The sequence below is a fragment of the Dendropsophus ebraccatus genome, chromosome 9, assembly GCF_027789765.1.
Source record: "Dendropsophus ebraccatus isolate aDenEbr1 chromosome 9, aDenEbr1.pat, whole genome shotgun sequence".
NCBI lineage: Eukaryota > Metazoa > Chordata > Amphibia > Anura > Hylidae > Dendropsophus > Dendropsophus ebraccatus.
Window position 1 is genome coordinate 101,928,154 of NC_091462.1, and position 16,697 is coordinate 101,944,850.

At 45.9% G+C, this 16,697-nt stretch overlaps 1 protein-coding gene across 6 annotated transcripts in view; it reads right to left on the reverse strand.

Moving 5' to 3' along the window:
- LOC138801360 (glucagon receptor-like) overlaps positions 1–15,638 on the reverse strand; it is a 65,107-nt gene extending 49,469 nt beyond the window's left edge. For 2 of the 6 annotated variants that reach the window (XM_069984097.1, XM_069984096.1), the window contains exon 1: positions 5,432–5,619. In XM_069984097.1, coding sequence (XP_069840198.1) covers positions 5,432–5,475 — 44 coding nt within the window. In that variant the 5' untranslated portion in view covers positions 5,476–5,619. Of the gene's footprint in view, positions 1–5,431; positions 5,622–15,572 lie in introns of those variants that run through there. The other 4 variants (XM_069984099.1, XM_069984098.1, XM_069984105.1 and 1 more) reach the window with 4 other exon arrangements.
- Between the last annotated feature and the right edge of the window lie 1,059 nt (positions 15,639–16,697).

A 16,697-nucleotide genomic window follows, 5' to 3' on the forward strand; every position in this document is an offset into this window, starting at 1 on the left:
CGATCGCCCGCGACTAGCTCCGCCCCCCCCGCGCGCGATCGCCCGCGGAAAGCTCCGTCCCCCCGCGTCACAAGCTCCGCCCCTCGCAATCGCCCGCATCACCGCCAACTCAGCTCTGCTACACCGGCATCCCCAACTCAGCTGTGTTGCACCGGCGTCCCCGCCAACTCAGCTGTGCTGCACCGGCGTCCCCGCCAGCTCAGCTCTGCTACACCGGCGTCCCCGCCAACTCAGCTCTGCTACACCGTCCCCGCCAACTCAGCTCTGCTACACCGTCCCCGCCAACTCAGCTCTGCTACACCGTCCCCGCCAACTCAGCTCTGCTACACCGTCCCCGCCAGCTCAGCTCTGCTACACCGGCGTCCCCGCCAACTCAGCTCTGCTACACCGTCCCCGCCAACTCAGCTCTGCTACACCGTCCCCGCCAACTCAGCTCTGCTGCACCATCCCCGCCAACTCAGCTCTGCTACACCGACGTCCCCGCCAACTCAGCTCTGCTACACCGTCCCCGCCAACTCAGCTCTGCTACACCGTCCCCGCCAACTCAGCTCTGCTGCACCATCCCCGCCAACTCAGCTCTGCTACACCGTCCCCGCCAACTCAGCTCTGCTACACCGTCCCCGCCAACTCAGCTCTGCTACACTGTCCCCGCCAACTCAGCTCTGCTGCACCATCCCCGCCAACTCAGCTCTGCTACATCGGCGTCCCCGCCAACTCAGCTCTGCTACACCGGCGTCCCCGCCAACTCAGCTGTGCTACATTGGCGTCCCCGCCAACTCAGCTCTGCTACACCGGCGTCTCCGCCAACTCAGCTCTGCTACACCGGCGTCCCCGCCAACTCAGCTGTGCTACACCGGCGTCCCCGCCAACTCAGCTCTGCTACACCGGCGTCTCCGCCAACTCAGCTCTGCTACACCGGTGTCCCCGCCAACTCAGCTCTGCTACACCGGCGTCCCCGCCAACTCAGCTCTGCTACACCGGCGTCCCCGCCAACTCAGCTCTGCTACACCGGCGTCCCCGCCAACTCAGCTCTGCTGCACCGGCGTCCCCGCCAACTCAGCTCTGCTACACCGGCGTCCCCGCCAACTCAGCTCTGCTACACCGGCGTCCCCGCCAACTCAGCTCTGCTACACCGGCGTCCCCGCCAACTCAGCTCTGCTACACCGGTGTCCCCGCCAACTCAGCTCTGCTACACCGGCGTCCCCGCCAACTCAGCTTTGCTGCACCGGCGTCCCCGCCAACTCAGCTCTGCTACACCGGCGTCCCCGCCAACTCAGCTTTGCTGCACCGGCGTCCCCGCCAACTCAGCTCTGCTGCATCGGCGTCCCCGCCAACTCAGCTCTGCTACACCGGCGTCCCTGCCAACTCAGCTCTGCTACACCGGCGTCCCCGCCAACTCAGCTCTGCTACACCGGCGTCCCTGCCAACTCAGCTCTGCTACACCGGCGTCCCCGCCAACTCAGCTTTGCTGCATCGGCGTCCCCGCCAACTCAGCTCTGCTGCATCGGCGTCCCCGCAAACTCAGCTCTGCTGCATCGGCGTCCCCGCCAACTCAGCTCTGCTACACCGGCGTCCCCGCCAACTCAGCTCTGCTACACCGCCGTCCCCGCCAACTCAGCTCTGCTACACCAGCGTCCCCGCCGACTCAGCTACAACGTCACCGCCAACGCAGTTCTGCTACAACGTCACAGCTATCTCAGCTCTGCTACACTGTCATCATCTCCTTCATTGTCTCAGCTCTGCTACTTCACCATCATCAGGCAGAAGCATTGCATGATGGGAAATATAGTTTCCTATCTTGGATATAGACCATGTTTTAGAAAAAGTTGTAACTCAGGAACGGCAGCAGCTAGAAAGATGGGAGACGGCTCAAAATACTCAGGGGGACTTGGTGAGTTAGGCCAGCTAGGTTTGGGAGCATTTAATTTTTTTAAGCTCTTGGGGGGAATACCCCTTTAATTTTTCATTAATTAAAAAAAATGAAAATGTCTGCCTTTTTTGTTATTTTGGTCAGTTTTTTAGCTTTTTTTTTTTTTTTTTTTCTTTTTCAGGGATTTTGTGTTTGTTCTTGTGTTTCTTTTTGCTACTCCAAACGCTATTAAACAATGCAAGGCAATGTTACCGAAACATACAGGGCAAACACAGCCGTCTCGCTAAATAGACGGCCGCTAATAACCATAATGATCATCATTAGCGTAAGTCTATGTTACGAGACGGCCACCTTCCCCGATATGTGCCTGAAGTGGGAACATAGCCTCAAATTCTAAAAAAAAAAAAATCTAAAACTTTTTGGGAAAAAAAAAATACAGACTCAGATAGCAGGGAATCCCCAATAGGAAGCTATGTTACAGGGGTATTATCTCCCAGTGGTAGATGGTAAGACACAGTAGACGATCAGCCGGGTAAGGACTGTCACCTTGTATTATAGAGCGCAGTAGGTGGGTGTACCAGCTATAACACAGACAAGAGTCACACTTATTATTAGCCAGCTGTCACGGCTCTGTTCACACCTGCATTTTGTTACTTCTGCTGACATCGACCCCTCATGTCTCCACTAAGCAGCTCCAGGGAATTGACCTTCAGGCTGTCACTTAAATCTCTGTGTACAGCAAATAAGACGAGGGAGAACGCAGCTGAGACTGGATCTATAGGGCCGTGTAGGTAGAGACAATACAGAAGAGTCTGCACAGCCCCCATATTCCCCATGTACAGTAATAAGTCTCATACACAGCATCCGGGCTCACATGATTATTACGAGAAAACGATGCCAAGGGCTATTAGAGAGCGCCGGCAATTATTTATATGTGGATGCCAGCAGCGTTCATGCATAAATCCAGCGCCAAGGCTAATAAAACGGGAACCAATGCCAATGCCTCCAAATGCTTGATTTCCACTGCTCACATTGAGCCTTTTTATAGCTTATTAACCTCATGCATCTTAAATAAAAAAATTAAAAAAGGCGGCAGCTTTGCAAAAACCTTTATACAGCTCCGATGCATGTGTCTCTATAGATTACCACTCAGGTCGCCAGCTGGCAGTCTCGTTCGGCCGATAGCTATACCTCCCCATCCCCACATACAAACACACGCTTGGTTCGCCTGAGTGTGCAGGTATTCTGAATTCTGAGGCCGCTGCCAGACTCATCCAGATGTAACTTATATCCATAAGAACAAATGGATTGTGCAGTTGAAATCCAATATACCCATATCTCTATACATAACTGACTTCAGGGGACAGTGGGGAGAACCCTATATACATCAGAAGGTGAGAAGCATCTAACTTGCTGTTATGTACCTAAACTGTATGGGGTGCTGAGGATGAAGATAAGTTTTTTTGTACTTTAATCCTCAGCGACGCTCCATGTACTTTGTAGTTTAATCCATATGATAATGAGGCAGTTTGGTGCACTGGGGGCGGGACTACAACCCTCAGTCCACCCATCCTCCCCGGCCTGCCCACCACTTCTAATGAATATTCATCTGGCGCTCTGCAGAGATGAGTACCTGAATGACTACACTTCACAATGCCACTACTTTATTAGAATGGGACGGCCGGGGCAGATTGTTGCACTGAGGGCAGTAGTCCCGTCCCCAGGGCACCAAACTACCTTATTAGTGTATGAACTAAACTACAAAGTTACCAGAAATGGCGCCAAGGATCAAGGTAATAAAATAACCTTCATCCTCCGAAAGTGGAAGTGGGGCGGGTGAAGGAAATATCTCGTGACCACAGAATTTGACTACACAGAGTTTGTTTGTAGTCTGTCATCATGGCGATGTCTGATCCAAGGGAGTCTGAGCTCTGTATTCTTTGGCAGCTCTGTAGGCAATAAATGTATAAGTAGCCTAACTTGCTGCTGCGTTCTGTGGTAAGACTTGTATGCCCCTTCTTGAGAGAGTAATCCCAGTGGATGGACCCCCTGTGATCATTTCCTCCTGTGGACAGGGGATAAGCGCTGTCTTTAAGCCCCCTTATACTTTTCACATACAACATCGCACTAGTCCCGTGCATCATATCTGAACAATCAATAATTTATGCCGTCTTCCTAAGCCTTGAACAATCCAGCGGAGAGAATTACTGCACGCTCATCCACAAAGAGACTGATGTCCTGCACACATACGAAATTCAGTGCGATCCCCTCATAGGCATCATATACTAACACAGCGCAATAAGAAGCAGAGCCGAGTAGCAGAGACAAATTTGCTCTGTACTGTGAATGGATTTTCCAGCCGTAAGTTTATTAAATCAGTCAGTCACATCTGGTCACAGTAATAGGAATAATGAGATCTCACACTGACAGGTGCGATAATACAGAAAAAGGGAAAAATGGCAGCACCTCTGTGCCTCTGTTCACACTGCAGGTTGCACGCTGCATGTGGCTTACATACAGACAAAAAACTGATTATTTCCAATCACAGTGCTAGAGTAGGAACCATGTCTCCGAGGACACCTTAACGTGGTGACATGGTACACACTTTTTGATCAAATAGTTAACTAAGATCCTCATTTTTTTTATATCTATAGAGCAGGTTTTTAGCGTGTGTACAACGGGGGGGGGGGGGGGGGGAGTATATACAGTAAGTGCTTGCACCTGTGGGTTGCTGTAGCACTTTCTGTTTTTTTTGTAGGTACGATAATACAGCCACTTTTTCTGCAGTCCTATGCAAAACACCTTGAGACAAACTACAAATTGCACTTTGTCTTCTTAAACCCAAGGCTGTGTTAACACATAGTATTTAGATCAGTATTTTTAGCCGACATCTTTTCATTACAGGTTTCCCTATATCGGTTCCACTGGTTTTGGTTAAAACTCCTGATCAAATACTGACCAAAACTCCTGCATCATATACTCCCAGTAACCTAGGAAGCTGAGATATAGGGAGATGTTAGATACAGTTATCCCAATGGAGAAAAAGCTGTCACAAACCCCCCCCCCCCCCCCCCCCCCCCCCCCCCCCCCACCACCACCACCACCACCACCAAAAAAAACAAAAAACAAAAAAAAATGTTGATCTCCAGGATGAGAACCATAGCCAAGAACTTACAGCTCCTTATATCTCAGCTTCTTTTAATCTGGCCAAATACTGAGCCAGTCAGACTTCATTCAGTCCAAAACCTTTCCAAAATCTATACAGCAATCTAAAAAGCTGAGATATTGGGAGCTGTTTGATATGGTCAAAAGGTGGCTACTAAAGCTGCCCCCTTAGTAAACATCTGACCTGCAAAACATGAGATCCAGTGCCCTGACTGCGCAAACAGCTCCTTCTATCTCAGCTTCCTTAAATGTCACATTGGAGATGTGAGAAATTTAACCAGAATTTTCAGATTTTTGGAGAAGGTTCGGTTCATAATAGCTGATTTTCCATACAGACATACAGGTAAATATTACTATAACGCCATCCTATTAGCAGGTACTAAATAAGTGACTCACCTGGCATACAGAGGAATGTGCAGCCAAGTCTGTGGCCAGGTCATCCCCCGGCAGGTGCCCACTAAGGTGCTCCTAGTCCCACATATAGAAGTCTATCATATCCAAGTCTATGGCTTCCTTCTGTACAGATACATTCACTCTTCTGCTCTCAAACTCCTTCTTAGTGATGTCTGTGGCAAGGATTCCCATCTGTACTATGCATCCCTCCATGAAACCCCTCCTCTGCCCACCCCTCCCAAGCCTCTCATTCTCCCTGTATTAGAATCACCACCTATTAGTCTGTCAACCCTGGATTTTTCCCTTTACTTAGGATTTCTCAGCTGTAAACAGTCACATCTAGGTTAAACACCTGCTGGGAGTTGTAGTTCCACTCTATAAGGAGAGATATGAGCTCTGTCAGTCTTTAACATTGATTTCCTCTCTTCTCCTAGAAGGCTTTAAAACTGTGACCATGCTGGGAGTTGTAGTTCCACTCCACCTTGAGATGTCGAGGACAGGGGGTCTAAAGACAAGAAGCTTTTAACATCAATTATATAAGACTAAGGCAGAGGAGTTCATGTATAAATCATTGTATAGCAGAAAATGGCATGAAGATAGCAGAATATAGTGAGCATGCCATGTTTAATAATCTACTGTACTGTATTGTGTACCGAAAGGGAACCTGTAACTTGGGGGATAAAGTGATAGAGTAGAAGGAGCTGAGCTGATTGATATATAGTTTTGTTAGAGAAGTTCCTATAGAACTTGTAATTTATCCATTTAAACTATTCTAGGCTTAGGAGTCCGGTGGGCGGTCCTACTGAGTGATTGTTAGTTATCTCTGTATACACATTGGATTATAGTGCATACAGAGATAATAGATTATAGATTATTGGATTCTTTTGCTGAGAATGGAGTTCAGCCATTTTCCCTATTACCGTGGCCCGGGGTTGATGGAACTGGTGTTGGGCCTGCTGATGGGTTCTAGTGTTTTGGAGGCTACTTGTCACGGTGGTCAGGAGGGGTAACACCCACCCCCAGGCACGCGGCAACCGGACCTTCGTTAGGACTAAGGTGAAGTGTCAGGTGTAGGTGCGGCGGTAGAGATGACAGAGTCCCACTTCAAACAACTTTCAAAAATAGTCACAAACAGTGCTCAGGTGCAGAAACCACAGGCCAGTAAATAGAAAAAGAGCTGAGGGCACTCACCTGTGTGTTGCAAAACTTCTTTATTCCAAGGTGCAATTAAAAGCTCCGTAAGACATATCTTGTTAGAGCAGACGCCATACCGCTTCACAGTGTGGTCATGATGGCCATTTCACGCACATGCGCTCTTCATCAATGCGCGCTTCATCCAATGAAACGCGCATGCATGTGAAATGGCCATCATGACCCCGCTGTCAAGTGGTATGGCGTCTGCTCTAACAAGATATGTCTTATAGAGCTTTTAATTGCACCTTGGAATAAAGAAATTTTGCAACACACAGGTGAGTGCCCTCAGCTCTTTTTCTACTTACTGGCCTGTTTATGAGGAGCACCCCCATTGCTGATCGCCATTAGCCCTTCATATGTCCTCCTAATCGCACGCTTACCATAATCCAGGAGTAGTGCTGGTGACTTTCTTCATTAATCTAGTGCAACATCAGTTATACTGATCCAACAGGTAGATAGGTGAGTTGATAGAAGAAACAGTAACAGGTGTCAGGGTAAGAGGGCCCTTGTATAGATGAGTCCCAGTTATCTCACCTAGCCACCTTCTGCCCCTCAGTGTTGGGTTTCCATCCTATTGGGGTAGTACAAGTCCCAGGTCTCTGCTCTGGGTGGAGCTGGTTGGGTTACTAGTGGCAGGAACAACCATATACTGGTTCTGCCTGGCCTGTAGCTAGACACTAACTCACCCACAACTAAAGGGAAGTAGTTACTCTAAAAGTGAAGTGCTTGTGTAGACAGACCTAGTGTTATCTTCAGCTGTGCTGGAGTAAGGAACAGCAGCCTCCTGTCCTAACCTGTAACACTAGAGAGATACACTTTTACTAAGGTGTAAGAAGAAAACACGTAGTGGGACACTACACTCAGGGCCATATTGCCAGTTGCTGCTGCCCTAGGCACTAGACCTGCAGACCCCCCATCTTCACTCACCAATTAGCATAATGATTTTCTAATTTCTGAACATCATATTGATCTCTGATCAGTCTTAGGCCGTGTTCCAACATTTACTGTACGTCACCACATGCAGCCGCAACCAGACCCTCATGCTGTAACCAATAGGCGTATGGCCACTAATCCTGGTAACAGCACATGACTACTGGGGAAGAAATAAGAGCCTGGTTTCGGCCACATACATTTCTCTACATGTAGAAACATTGGCTGAATCGTGTTTTTCATGGTTTTTAACGGCTTTAAACATAAACAAATTTCCACATTAAATCAATGATTAGAGTTGTCTGCATATTGTCTGAAGAAATTCTCACCACTGGATTTACCACTAGGACCACTGGTGCCTAGTCGTAAATACGGCCCTGACTACACTATGATGGTTGTGGCCTCCTCCGTCCTCTTCTTCATCACTGAGAGGCTCTCTATATGTCCTGGTGTTACTTTATTGCCGATGGTTCCTGCCTCCTCTCCAGTGATGGCCATTGTAGGTGTCTGTGGCATTGTAGGTGGTCTGAGTTGTAGTCACCCACTGCAACCAATCAGATTGCTTCTTTTATGTTTCCAATGTCCTCTAAAACATAGCAACAGCATAGTTGCCAACATTTTAAATTTTTTTCCAGGGACACTTTAGCGGTGAAAAGGGGTGTGGCTTATTGTGGGTGTGGTCTCGGTGGGTGTGGCCTATCATGGGTGTGGGTTCAAAATTTTTCAGTTAGAATTTACAGTCAGAACAACACAAAAGGAGCATTACACACCCCAGTATTAGGTCCCCAGTATATTACACACCCCTTAGGTCCCCAGCATATAACACACACCCCAGTATTAGGTCCCCAGTATATTACACACCCCAGTATTAGGTCCCCAGTATATTAAACACCCCAGTATTAGGTCCCCAGTATATTACACACCCCAGCATTAGGTCCACAGTATATTACACACCCCAGTATTAGGTCCACAGTATATTACACACCCCAGTATTAGGTCCCACCCCAGTATTAGGTCCACAGTATATTACACACCCCACTCAGAGCAGGCTGAGACTCAGAGATAGCACTCTACTCACTGACTGTATATACTGGTAGTTTGTACCCATATGATGCAGCTGCACCCCATATCATCATACTACTACCCCCTTCATCCTACTGCTCCTCCATCATCATACTAAGATAAAGCCCTAAGGCTATGTGGAAAACATGGATATAGTCATTGGCTGTATCCATGTTTTCTAGGTACCTTAGAGCTTTATCCAAGTTCAACAGCCATGACTAATCAAATGCCGATCGTTCGGGTTAGGATCGACTTGAACCCGAACCCGGTTCGCTCATCTCTACTCACCAGTATGGTTCCTCTAGTCCCCCAGGGACTCCTCTCCCTGCTCTCACGCTGGAAGGGGGTGGGGCTTCCCGGGACATGGTTTTGCCGGGGCTGTCTCCTCAGAATCGGGACAGTCCCAACAAAATCGGGACTGTTGGCAACTATGCAGCAGCAATGTGATTGGGTAATAAGGGCAACAGCTTCACTTTTACTATGCACATTCTGTTGCTCATAGCAGGGCCGTTTCTAGAGGCGGGCGGGCCGGGCGACCGCACGGGGCGCCGACAGCTAGGGGGCGCTGGTGGCACCCCCCGGACTCTACTTAGCTGCATGCACCCCTCGCCGCCCGCTCGCCCCATCACCTCCCCCTCTGCCCCATCACCTGGTAAGATTGCCCTCCGGCCGCCCGCCCGTAGCTCCGCCCCCGGATCGCCTGGACCGTGACAAAGCATAGGCTGGAATAGGCGATGGCCTAGGGCGCCATCAAGTGGTCCAAGGCAGGGGGTGCCAGGCTCAGACTAGAAAGAAACCTCCAGGGCGCTCCCCTCTGCCCCAGGTGTCAGAATCTCTGCTGCAGGGCTACTCATCTGCCGTGTATAGTTTAGTTAGGGTAGGTTCACACTGCGTTTTCAGCATCCGTTTAACGGATCCGGTTTTTTTTAGCGGTCAAAAAAGTAGTGTCAACAGTACTTTATTGTGCGTCAAAAAAAACGCATCCGTTTTGATGCGTTTTTTTTATAATGGAAGTCAATGGAAAAACGGATCAAAAACGGATGCACACAAATGCATCCGTTTTTTGCAATCCGTTTTTTGCAAAAAACTGATCAGTTAAACGGATGCTAAAAACGCAGTGTGAACCTAGCCTTACACAGACGCAGTGAGCTGTACTTGCTCTAAGTGTCTCTCCTGCAGCAGTGAGTCCCGTCTCTCTAGGCCCCGCCCCCTCTGCTCACAGTGCAGGACCCTGCCGCAGGAGGATGGGAGAAGCCACACAGGAACTTACAGTCTTCTTCCTGAGGTCCTGGGCTGTGTACAGCTCTCTGCAAATTTCGGGTCACAGAGGAGGGGGAGAAAACACAGCACAGCAATCCTGTCATGTTTCCAATCACCACCCCTTCCCCTCTGCACCCTAGTTGCAGGGAACCAGACCTTATTCTCTAGTGCCACCACAACTCCACACACTGTGCCCACTGAATATTTCCATGCACTGTACCCCCAAAAACACTTCTGTGTTCCCTTTATTGTAATACACACCATGGTCCCCAGAAATCCATTAATAAACACTGTGGTACTCTGAAATTCATTATAATACACACTACAGCTCCCTGAAATTCATTATAATATACAATTTACTCCTTACAATTAATTAAATTACACACAATGATGCCCTGAAATTCTGTATAATATACACTGTGTCCCTTAATTATATGTATAGATGTGTATATACAGTATATATATATATATATATATATATATATATATATATATATATAACCTCATGCCCTCTAATAAAAGTGCTCCAGTCCGGCACTCATAGCACCGCCCACACAGCTTTCCCAGTATTCTGTATGTCAGTATAATGGAGGTCACACAGCTTTCCCAGCATCCTGTATGTCAGTATAATGGAGGTCACTCAGCTTCCCCAGCATCCTGTATGTCAGTATAATGGAGGTCACCCAGCTTTCCCAGCATCCTGTATGTCAGTATAATGGAGGTCACCCAGCTTTCCCAGCATCCTGTATGTCAGTATAATGGAGGTCACCCAGCTTTCCCAGCATCCTGTATGTCAGTATAATGGAGGTCACACCAGACTTTACTGCACCAAGCAGCAGAATTACTATAGTTTAGGAGCTTATAGGAGGGAAAAGGGTAGGAAGTTGCTGGATAAGTGCGGAGCCTAAGATGTTTGTCTGGCAGGTTCTGAGGAGAATCTTTATCAAGATTCGCCCTGTTGCCAAAATGATCTAGAAACTGCCCTGGCTCATAGCAACCAATCACAGCACAAATTTTCAATTTGAATTGAAAGCTAAGCTGTGACTGGTTGCTATGGGCAACAAAGGCCTTTTTTTCCCCTTTCAGTTTCATGAAGCACGACATTTATATTTATAACGGAAGAAACTGTTTCCAATTTCTCGTCTGTATTGTCTACAGTACAAAGGTGTCATCTTAATGTGGCACAGGAACAATGACACCCTGCCCGTCCTATCTGACTGATTGAATCATTAACGTTGACATTGCGTCTTCCCGCTCCAGCAATCGCACACTCACCGGCCTGGCTCTGCCCTAAGTCATATACTCCACATCCTGACGCCTCCTGACATGTGTCACATTATACGCAGCTACCTGGCCGCCCGACACATCATTGCATTCAGCTCTGGATGCTTTGTATAGTTTCCCCCTTTAAATGTAACATATCTCAATCTCATGTGACAGCTCCCAGATACCTCCACCTCAGCCATTAGATCTCCATATGTTTCCCCCTGTATGTCCAGTCCTATTGAATCTCTTGTCCCTCATCTTATAACAGGTCCCCGGTAACAGTATCATTTATAATATAACACGACTCCGGCTTCAACTTACATTCTGCTACTGACAGCTTAGGGGGAAATGAGCGGAATCGTCATGATACTAGGACATGGCGGGGGATGACTTTTTAGGGCATCTATAACCTTCATCCCATATTCCTTAAAGTAAAAGAGTCTGAACAACCAGTAGGTGATTTTAATGATAACTTTCACAGTGCGGCTTGAAGGAAATGTACCATGAAGTTTATATGTAAAACATATTTTTTTAAGGAATTTTTAGTGATGATTTTTTTTATTTTATTTTACTATTTTATAAAAAAGAATCCTGAAAACTTGTAAGTTTTAGGCCTAATGGCCAGAATGGAAACAAGTCGAGACTTCTTTTCCTGTACAGATAAATTTTAATCAGTGCCCTCCTTATCATCACAGATGGGAGTATAGCGACAGATGACACCAATATATAGATAACACAGACAGGAGTACAGTGACAGGTGACACCAGTATATAGATTACATTGACTGGTGACACCAGTATATAGATACCACAAAAAAGGAGTACGGTGACAGGTGACACCAGTATATAGATAACATTGACTGGTGACACCAGTATATAGATACCACAAAAAAGGAGTACAGTGACAGGTGACACCAGTATATAGATAACATTGACTGGTGACACCAGTATATAGAAAACACAAAAAGGAGTACAGTGACAGATGACACCAGTATATAGATAACACAAACAGGAGTATAGTGACAGGTGACACCAGTATGAAGATAACAGTGACTCGTGACACCAGTATATAGATAACACAAAAAGGAGTACAGTGATAGGTGACACCAGTATATAGATAACACAGACAGGAGTATAATGACAGGTGACACTAGTATATAGGTAACACAAACAGGAGTATAGTGACAGGTGACACCAGTATAAAGATAACAGTGACTGGTGACACCAGTATATAGATAACACAAAAAGGAGTAAAGTGACAGGTGACACCAGTATATAGTTACAGACAGGAGTCCAGTGACAGGTGACACCAGTATATAGTTACAGACAGGAGTATAGTGACAGGTGACACCAATATATAGATAACACAAACAGGAGTATAGTGACAGGTGACACCAGTATATAGATATAAGGGACTGGTAACACCAGTATATAGTTAATACAAAAACGAGTACAGTGACAAGTGACACCAGTATATAGATAACACAGACAAGAGTACAATGACTGATGACACCAGTATATAAATAACAGAGTAATATAGAACAGCTGTTGCTCATAGCTCATTAATTTCTCTTCCTGTGGAATGACCTCTGTTAAGGTCTCTAAGCATGCCCAGAAACCTTTCTCATTAATTTGAATAGGACATGTACTGTCTATTGTAGCCTATGGTCCATGGGCTTGCTGTAAAGCATATCTCTAACTGCTGTTAAAACAGCACAGGCAAAATGGCAGCTCCCATAATAAGTTACAAAAAAAATTTAACTCAAATAGTTACAATCAGAAAATACAAAGAGATTAGAAAAAAAAGAATGTTTCTAACGAGTAAAAAAAATCTAGGTCATACATTGTCATACATAAGCTGGCAATACACACAAGATAGTTGTTGGCTGAAGCCATCAATTTCAATGGCTTTTTTGCCCAACAGATACTACCCCAATCTCCCCTTCAAATAACCACTAGGCTGGGCCAAGCATATATGTATTCTCATTGGGGGGAAGGGAGAAAGCTGCTGCCAGACACCTTTTCTAGCAGCGTATCTCCCTGATAACAAAAGAATTGTTTAGGTGAAATCCAACTTTGTACAATGAGAATTACAATCTATACAATCCCAATGATAACTCCCCAAGGACTAGATAATAATATCTGTTTGATGGATACAAAAGGACGTCACCTAAGCCTTGACCCCTATTCTTCTACAATCACAGACAATCACTGCCGCTCATACTCCGTCTTCCAGTCAGCAGTACCCGGCACTATCTCCCAGCCATGTGGCCTCTAGATTAGAGTCATTTTCTCCCGGGCTTCTACTAAAGGTTACAGCAAAGATTTTACCTTTTGTATTTCACTAAATAGACAATAAATCTTCCGGATGGAGTTTATTGTGGAGTAAGAACACAATGTCCTTCGCCATAGATGTTTGTAGGAACATGATCTCAAATGACAAATTACAGAAATTTTGCTTTTACAAGTTGTAAAAAACCCAAGTGCCGTCACATCAAAAGCTTTACTGGTTTAAAGGAGCCATGGGAAAAAGACTGGTCCCTTATAATTATTGCCCCTGTAAAACTTTCATTTACACAATCAAATGACTGAACATTTTGGCTGCCTGTGGTCACCACAAGGGGGAGCTCACTGCATACGTATGCATACTGCTCCTATTTATAGGAATACATATGCAGAAAGCTTCCCCTATTGCCAGCTGCCATGAGGTTTTACTTGCCTGTCCAGGAGGCAAAGAGTCCAGGTTTCTCTTCTATTTCGGTAATCAGTATTTGAGTAAGCAAACATTGTATTGTTCAATGTCCAACAGCATATATTACCCAGGTAAACGACCAAGAGAACCCAGAAATGACAGGTGACACCAGTATATAGATAACACAGACAGGAGTCCAGTGACAGGTGACATTAGTACATAGATAACACAGACAGGAGTAAAGTGACAGGTTACACCAGTATATAAATAACACAGGAGTCCAGTGACAGGTGACATTAGTACATAGATAACAAAGACAGGAGTACAGTGACAGGTGACATCAGTATATAGATAAGAACAGTAGTACAGAAGTACAGTGACAGGTGACACCGGTATATAGAAAACACAGACAGGAGTACAGTGACAGGTGACACTAGTATATAGATAACACAGACAGGAGTACAGTGACAGGTGACATCAGTATATAGCTAAGAACAGTAGTACAGAAGTACAGTGACAGGTGACACCAGTATATAGATAAAACAGACACAAGTACAGTGACAGGTGACACCAGTATATAGAGATCACAGACAGGAGTACAGTGACAGGTGACATTAGTATATAGATAACAAAGACAGGAGTACAAAAATAGGTGACATCAGTATATAGATAAGTACAGTAGTACAGAAGTACAGTGACAGGTGACACCAGTATATAGAAAACACAGACAGGAGCACAGTGACAGGTGACATTAGTATATAGATAACAAAGACAGGAGTACAGTGACAGGTGACACCAGTATATAGAGAACACAGACAGGAGTCCAGTGACAGGTGACATTAGTATATAGATAAGTACAGTAGCACAGAAGTACAGTGACAGGTGACACCAGTATATAGAAAACACAGACAGGAGCACAGTGACAGGTGACATTAGTATATAGATAACAAAGACAGGAGTACAGTGACAGGTGACACCAGTATATAGAGAATACAGACAGGAGTCCAGTGACAGGTGACATTAGTATATAGATAAGTACAGTAGTACAGAAGTACAGTGACAGGTGACACCAGTATATAGATAACAAAGACAGGAGTACAGTGACAGGTGACACCAGTATATAGAGAACACAGACAGGAGTACAGTGACAGGTGACACCAGTATATAGAGAACACAGACAGGAGTACAGTGACAGGTGACACCAGTATATAGAGAACACAGACAGGAGTACAGTGACAGGTGACACCAGTATATAGATAAGTACAGTAGTACAGAAGTACAGTGACAAGTGACACCAGTATATAGATAACAGAGGTATATAGAACAGCTGCTGCTCATTACTCAGTAATTTTCCTACCTGTGGAATGACCTCTGTTAATGTCACTAAAATGTAATTTAGATAATTACAACTAGAAAATACAAGGAGATTAGAGAAAAAAAAAAAGAATTTAGGTCATACAAAAAAAAAACGAAAAGAAAAGAAAAAACCCGACAGATACTTCCCCGATCTGCTCTTACTAATGACCACTAGGCTGGGCCAAGCATACATGTATTTTTATTGAGGTGAAGGGAGAAGCTGCTGCCAGACATCTTTTCTAGCAGCGTATCTCCCTGATAACAAAAGAATTGTTTAGGTGAAATCCAACTTTGTACAATGAGAATTACAATCTATACAATCCCAATGATAACTCCCCAAGGATTACATAATAATATCTATTTGATGGATATAAGAGGACGTCACCTGAGCCTTGACCCCTATTCTTCTACAATCACAGACAATCACTGCCGCTCAGACTCCGTCTTCCAGTCAGCAGTACCCGGCACTATCTCCCAGCCATGTGGCCTCTAGATTAGAGTCATTTTCTCCCGGGCTTCTACTAAAAGTTATAGCAAAGATTTTACCTTTTGTATTCCACTAAATAGACAATAAATCTTCCGGATGGAGTTTATTGTGGAGTAAGAACACAATGTCCTTCGCCATAGATGTTTGTAGGAACATGATCCTAAATGACAAATTACAGAAATCTTGCTTTTACTAGTTGCAAAAAACCTGAGTGCCGTCACATCAAAAGCTTTACTGGTTTTGCTTTACTGGAGTCCTTCATCCTTCAAGGGTTAATCCTTCATTTGTCATGCATTGATATACGACCATTGCTTAGCAACCAGATGTGCGAGAAGCAGGTGGTACAGGTGGCACTGCACACTTCTGTAGAGGTCGGAGAGTGTCATCCGCTATACTGGTGGAGGGCAGGTGGTGGCGTCACTAGAGCCTATGGCCCAGAGAAATTTTCCTTAACCCTTTAAAGAGAATGTCCACCAGCTTCTTTAATCACAGTGAGTTTATGAGCAACTTGACCCCAGGTTAACCCTTCCAGCATAAGAAAGAAACTATAATGTTGCAGATAAAGCCAGTCTGGGACTTGTTTACATTAGCCATCTCTGAAGGGAGGGGAGGAGGGGGAGACAGAGAGAAAAGCTCACACACAGATTTTTGTGTCTTCAGCAGAAAGCAGCAGCTCAGAACTTAGGGAAAGAGACTGAATAGATAATAACAAGTATAGAAGGAATCACCATGGACAGCAACATATAAAAAGTTATGTTTGAGTGCAGGGCCGGCCTTTGGGGTGTGCGACCTGTGCGCTTGCACAGGGCGCATCACTCCCGTCTAGCTGGGGGGGCGCTGAGGCAGAGAGACAGCTGTCTTTCTGCCCGAGCGCTCCTCTAGCTGGCCGCCCGGCGCCCCCCTCCTGTGGTGGCTTCCCCCAGCCTCCCCTCCCCACGTGCGCCGCCTACTGTGTCCTATCAATCTTGTGACTGCTTGCGGTCACAAGATTGATAGGACAGTACGCCCCCGGCTGATGCGCGC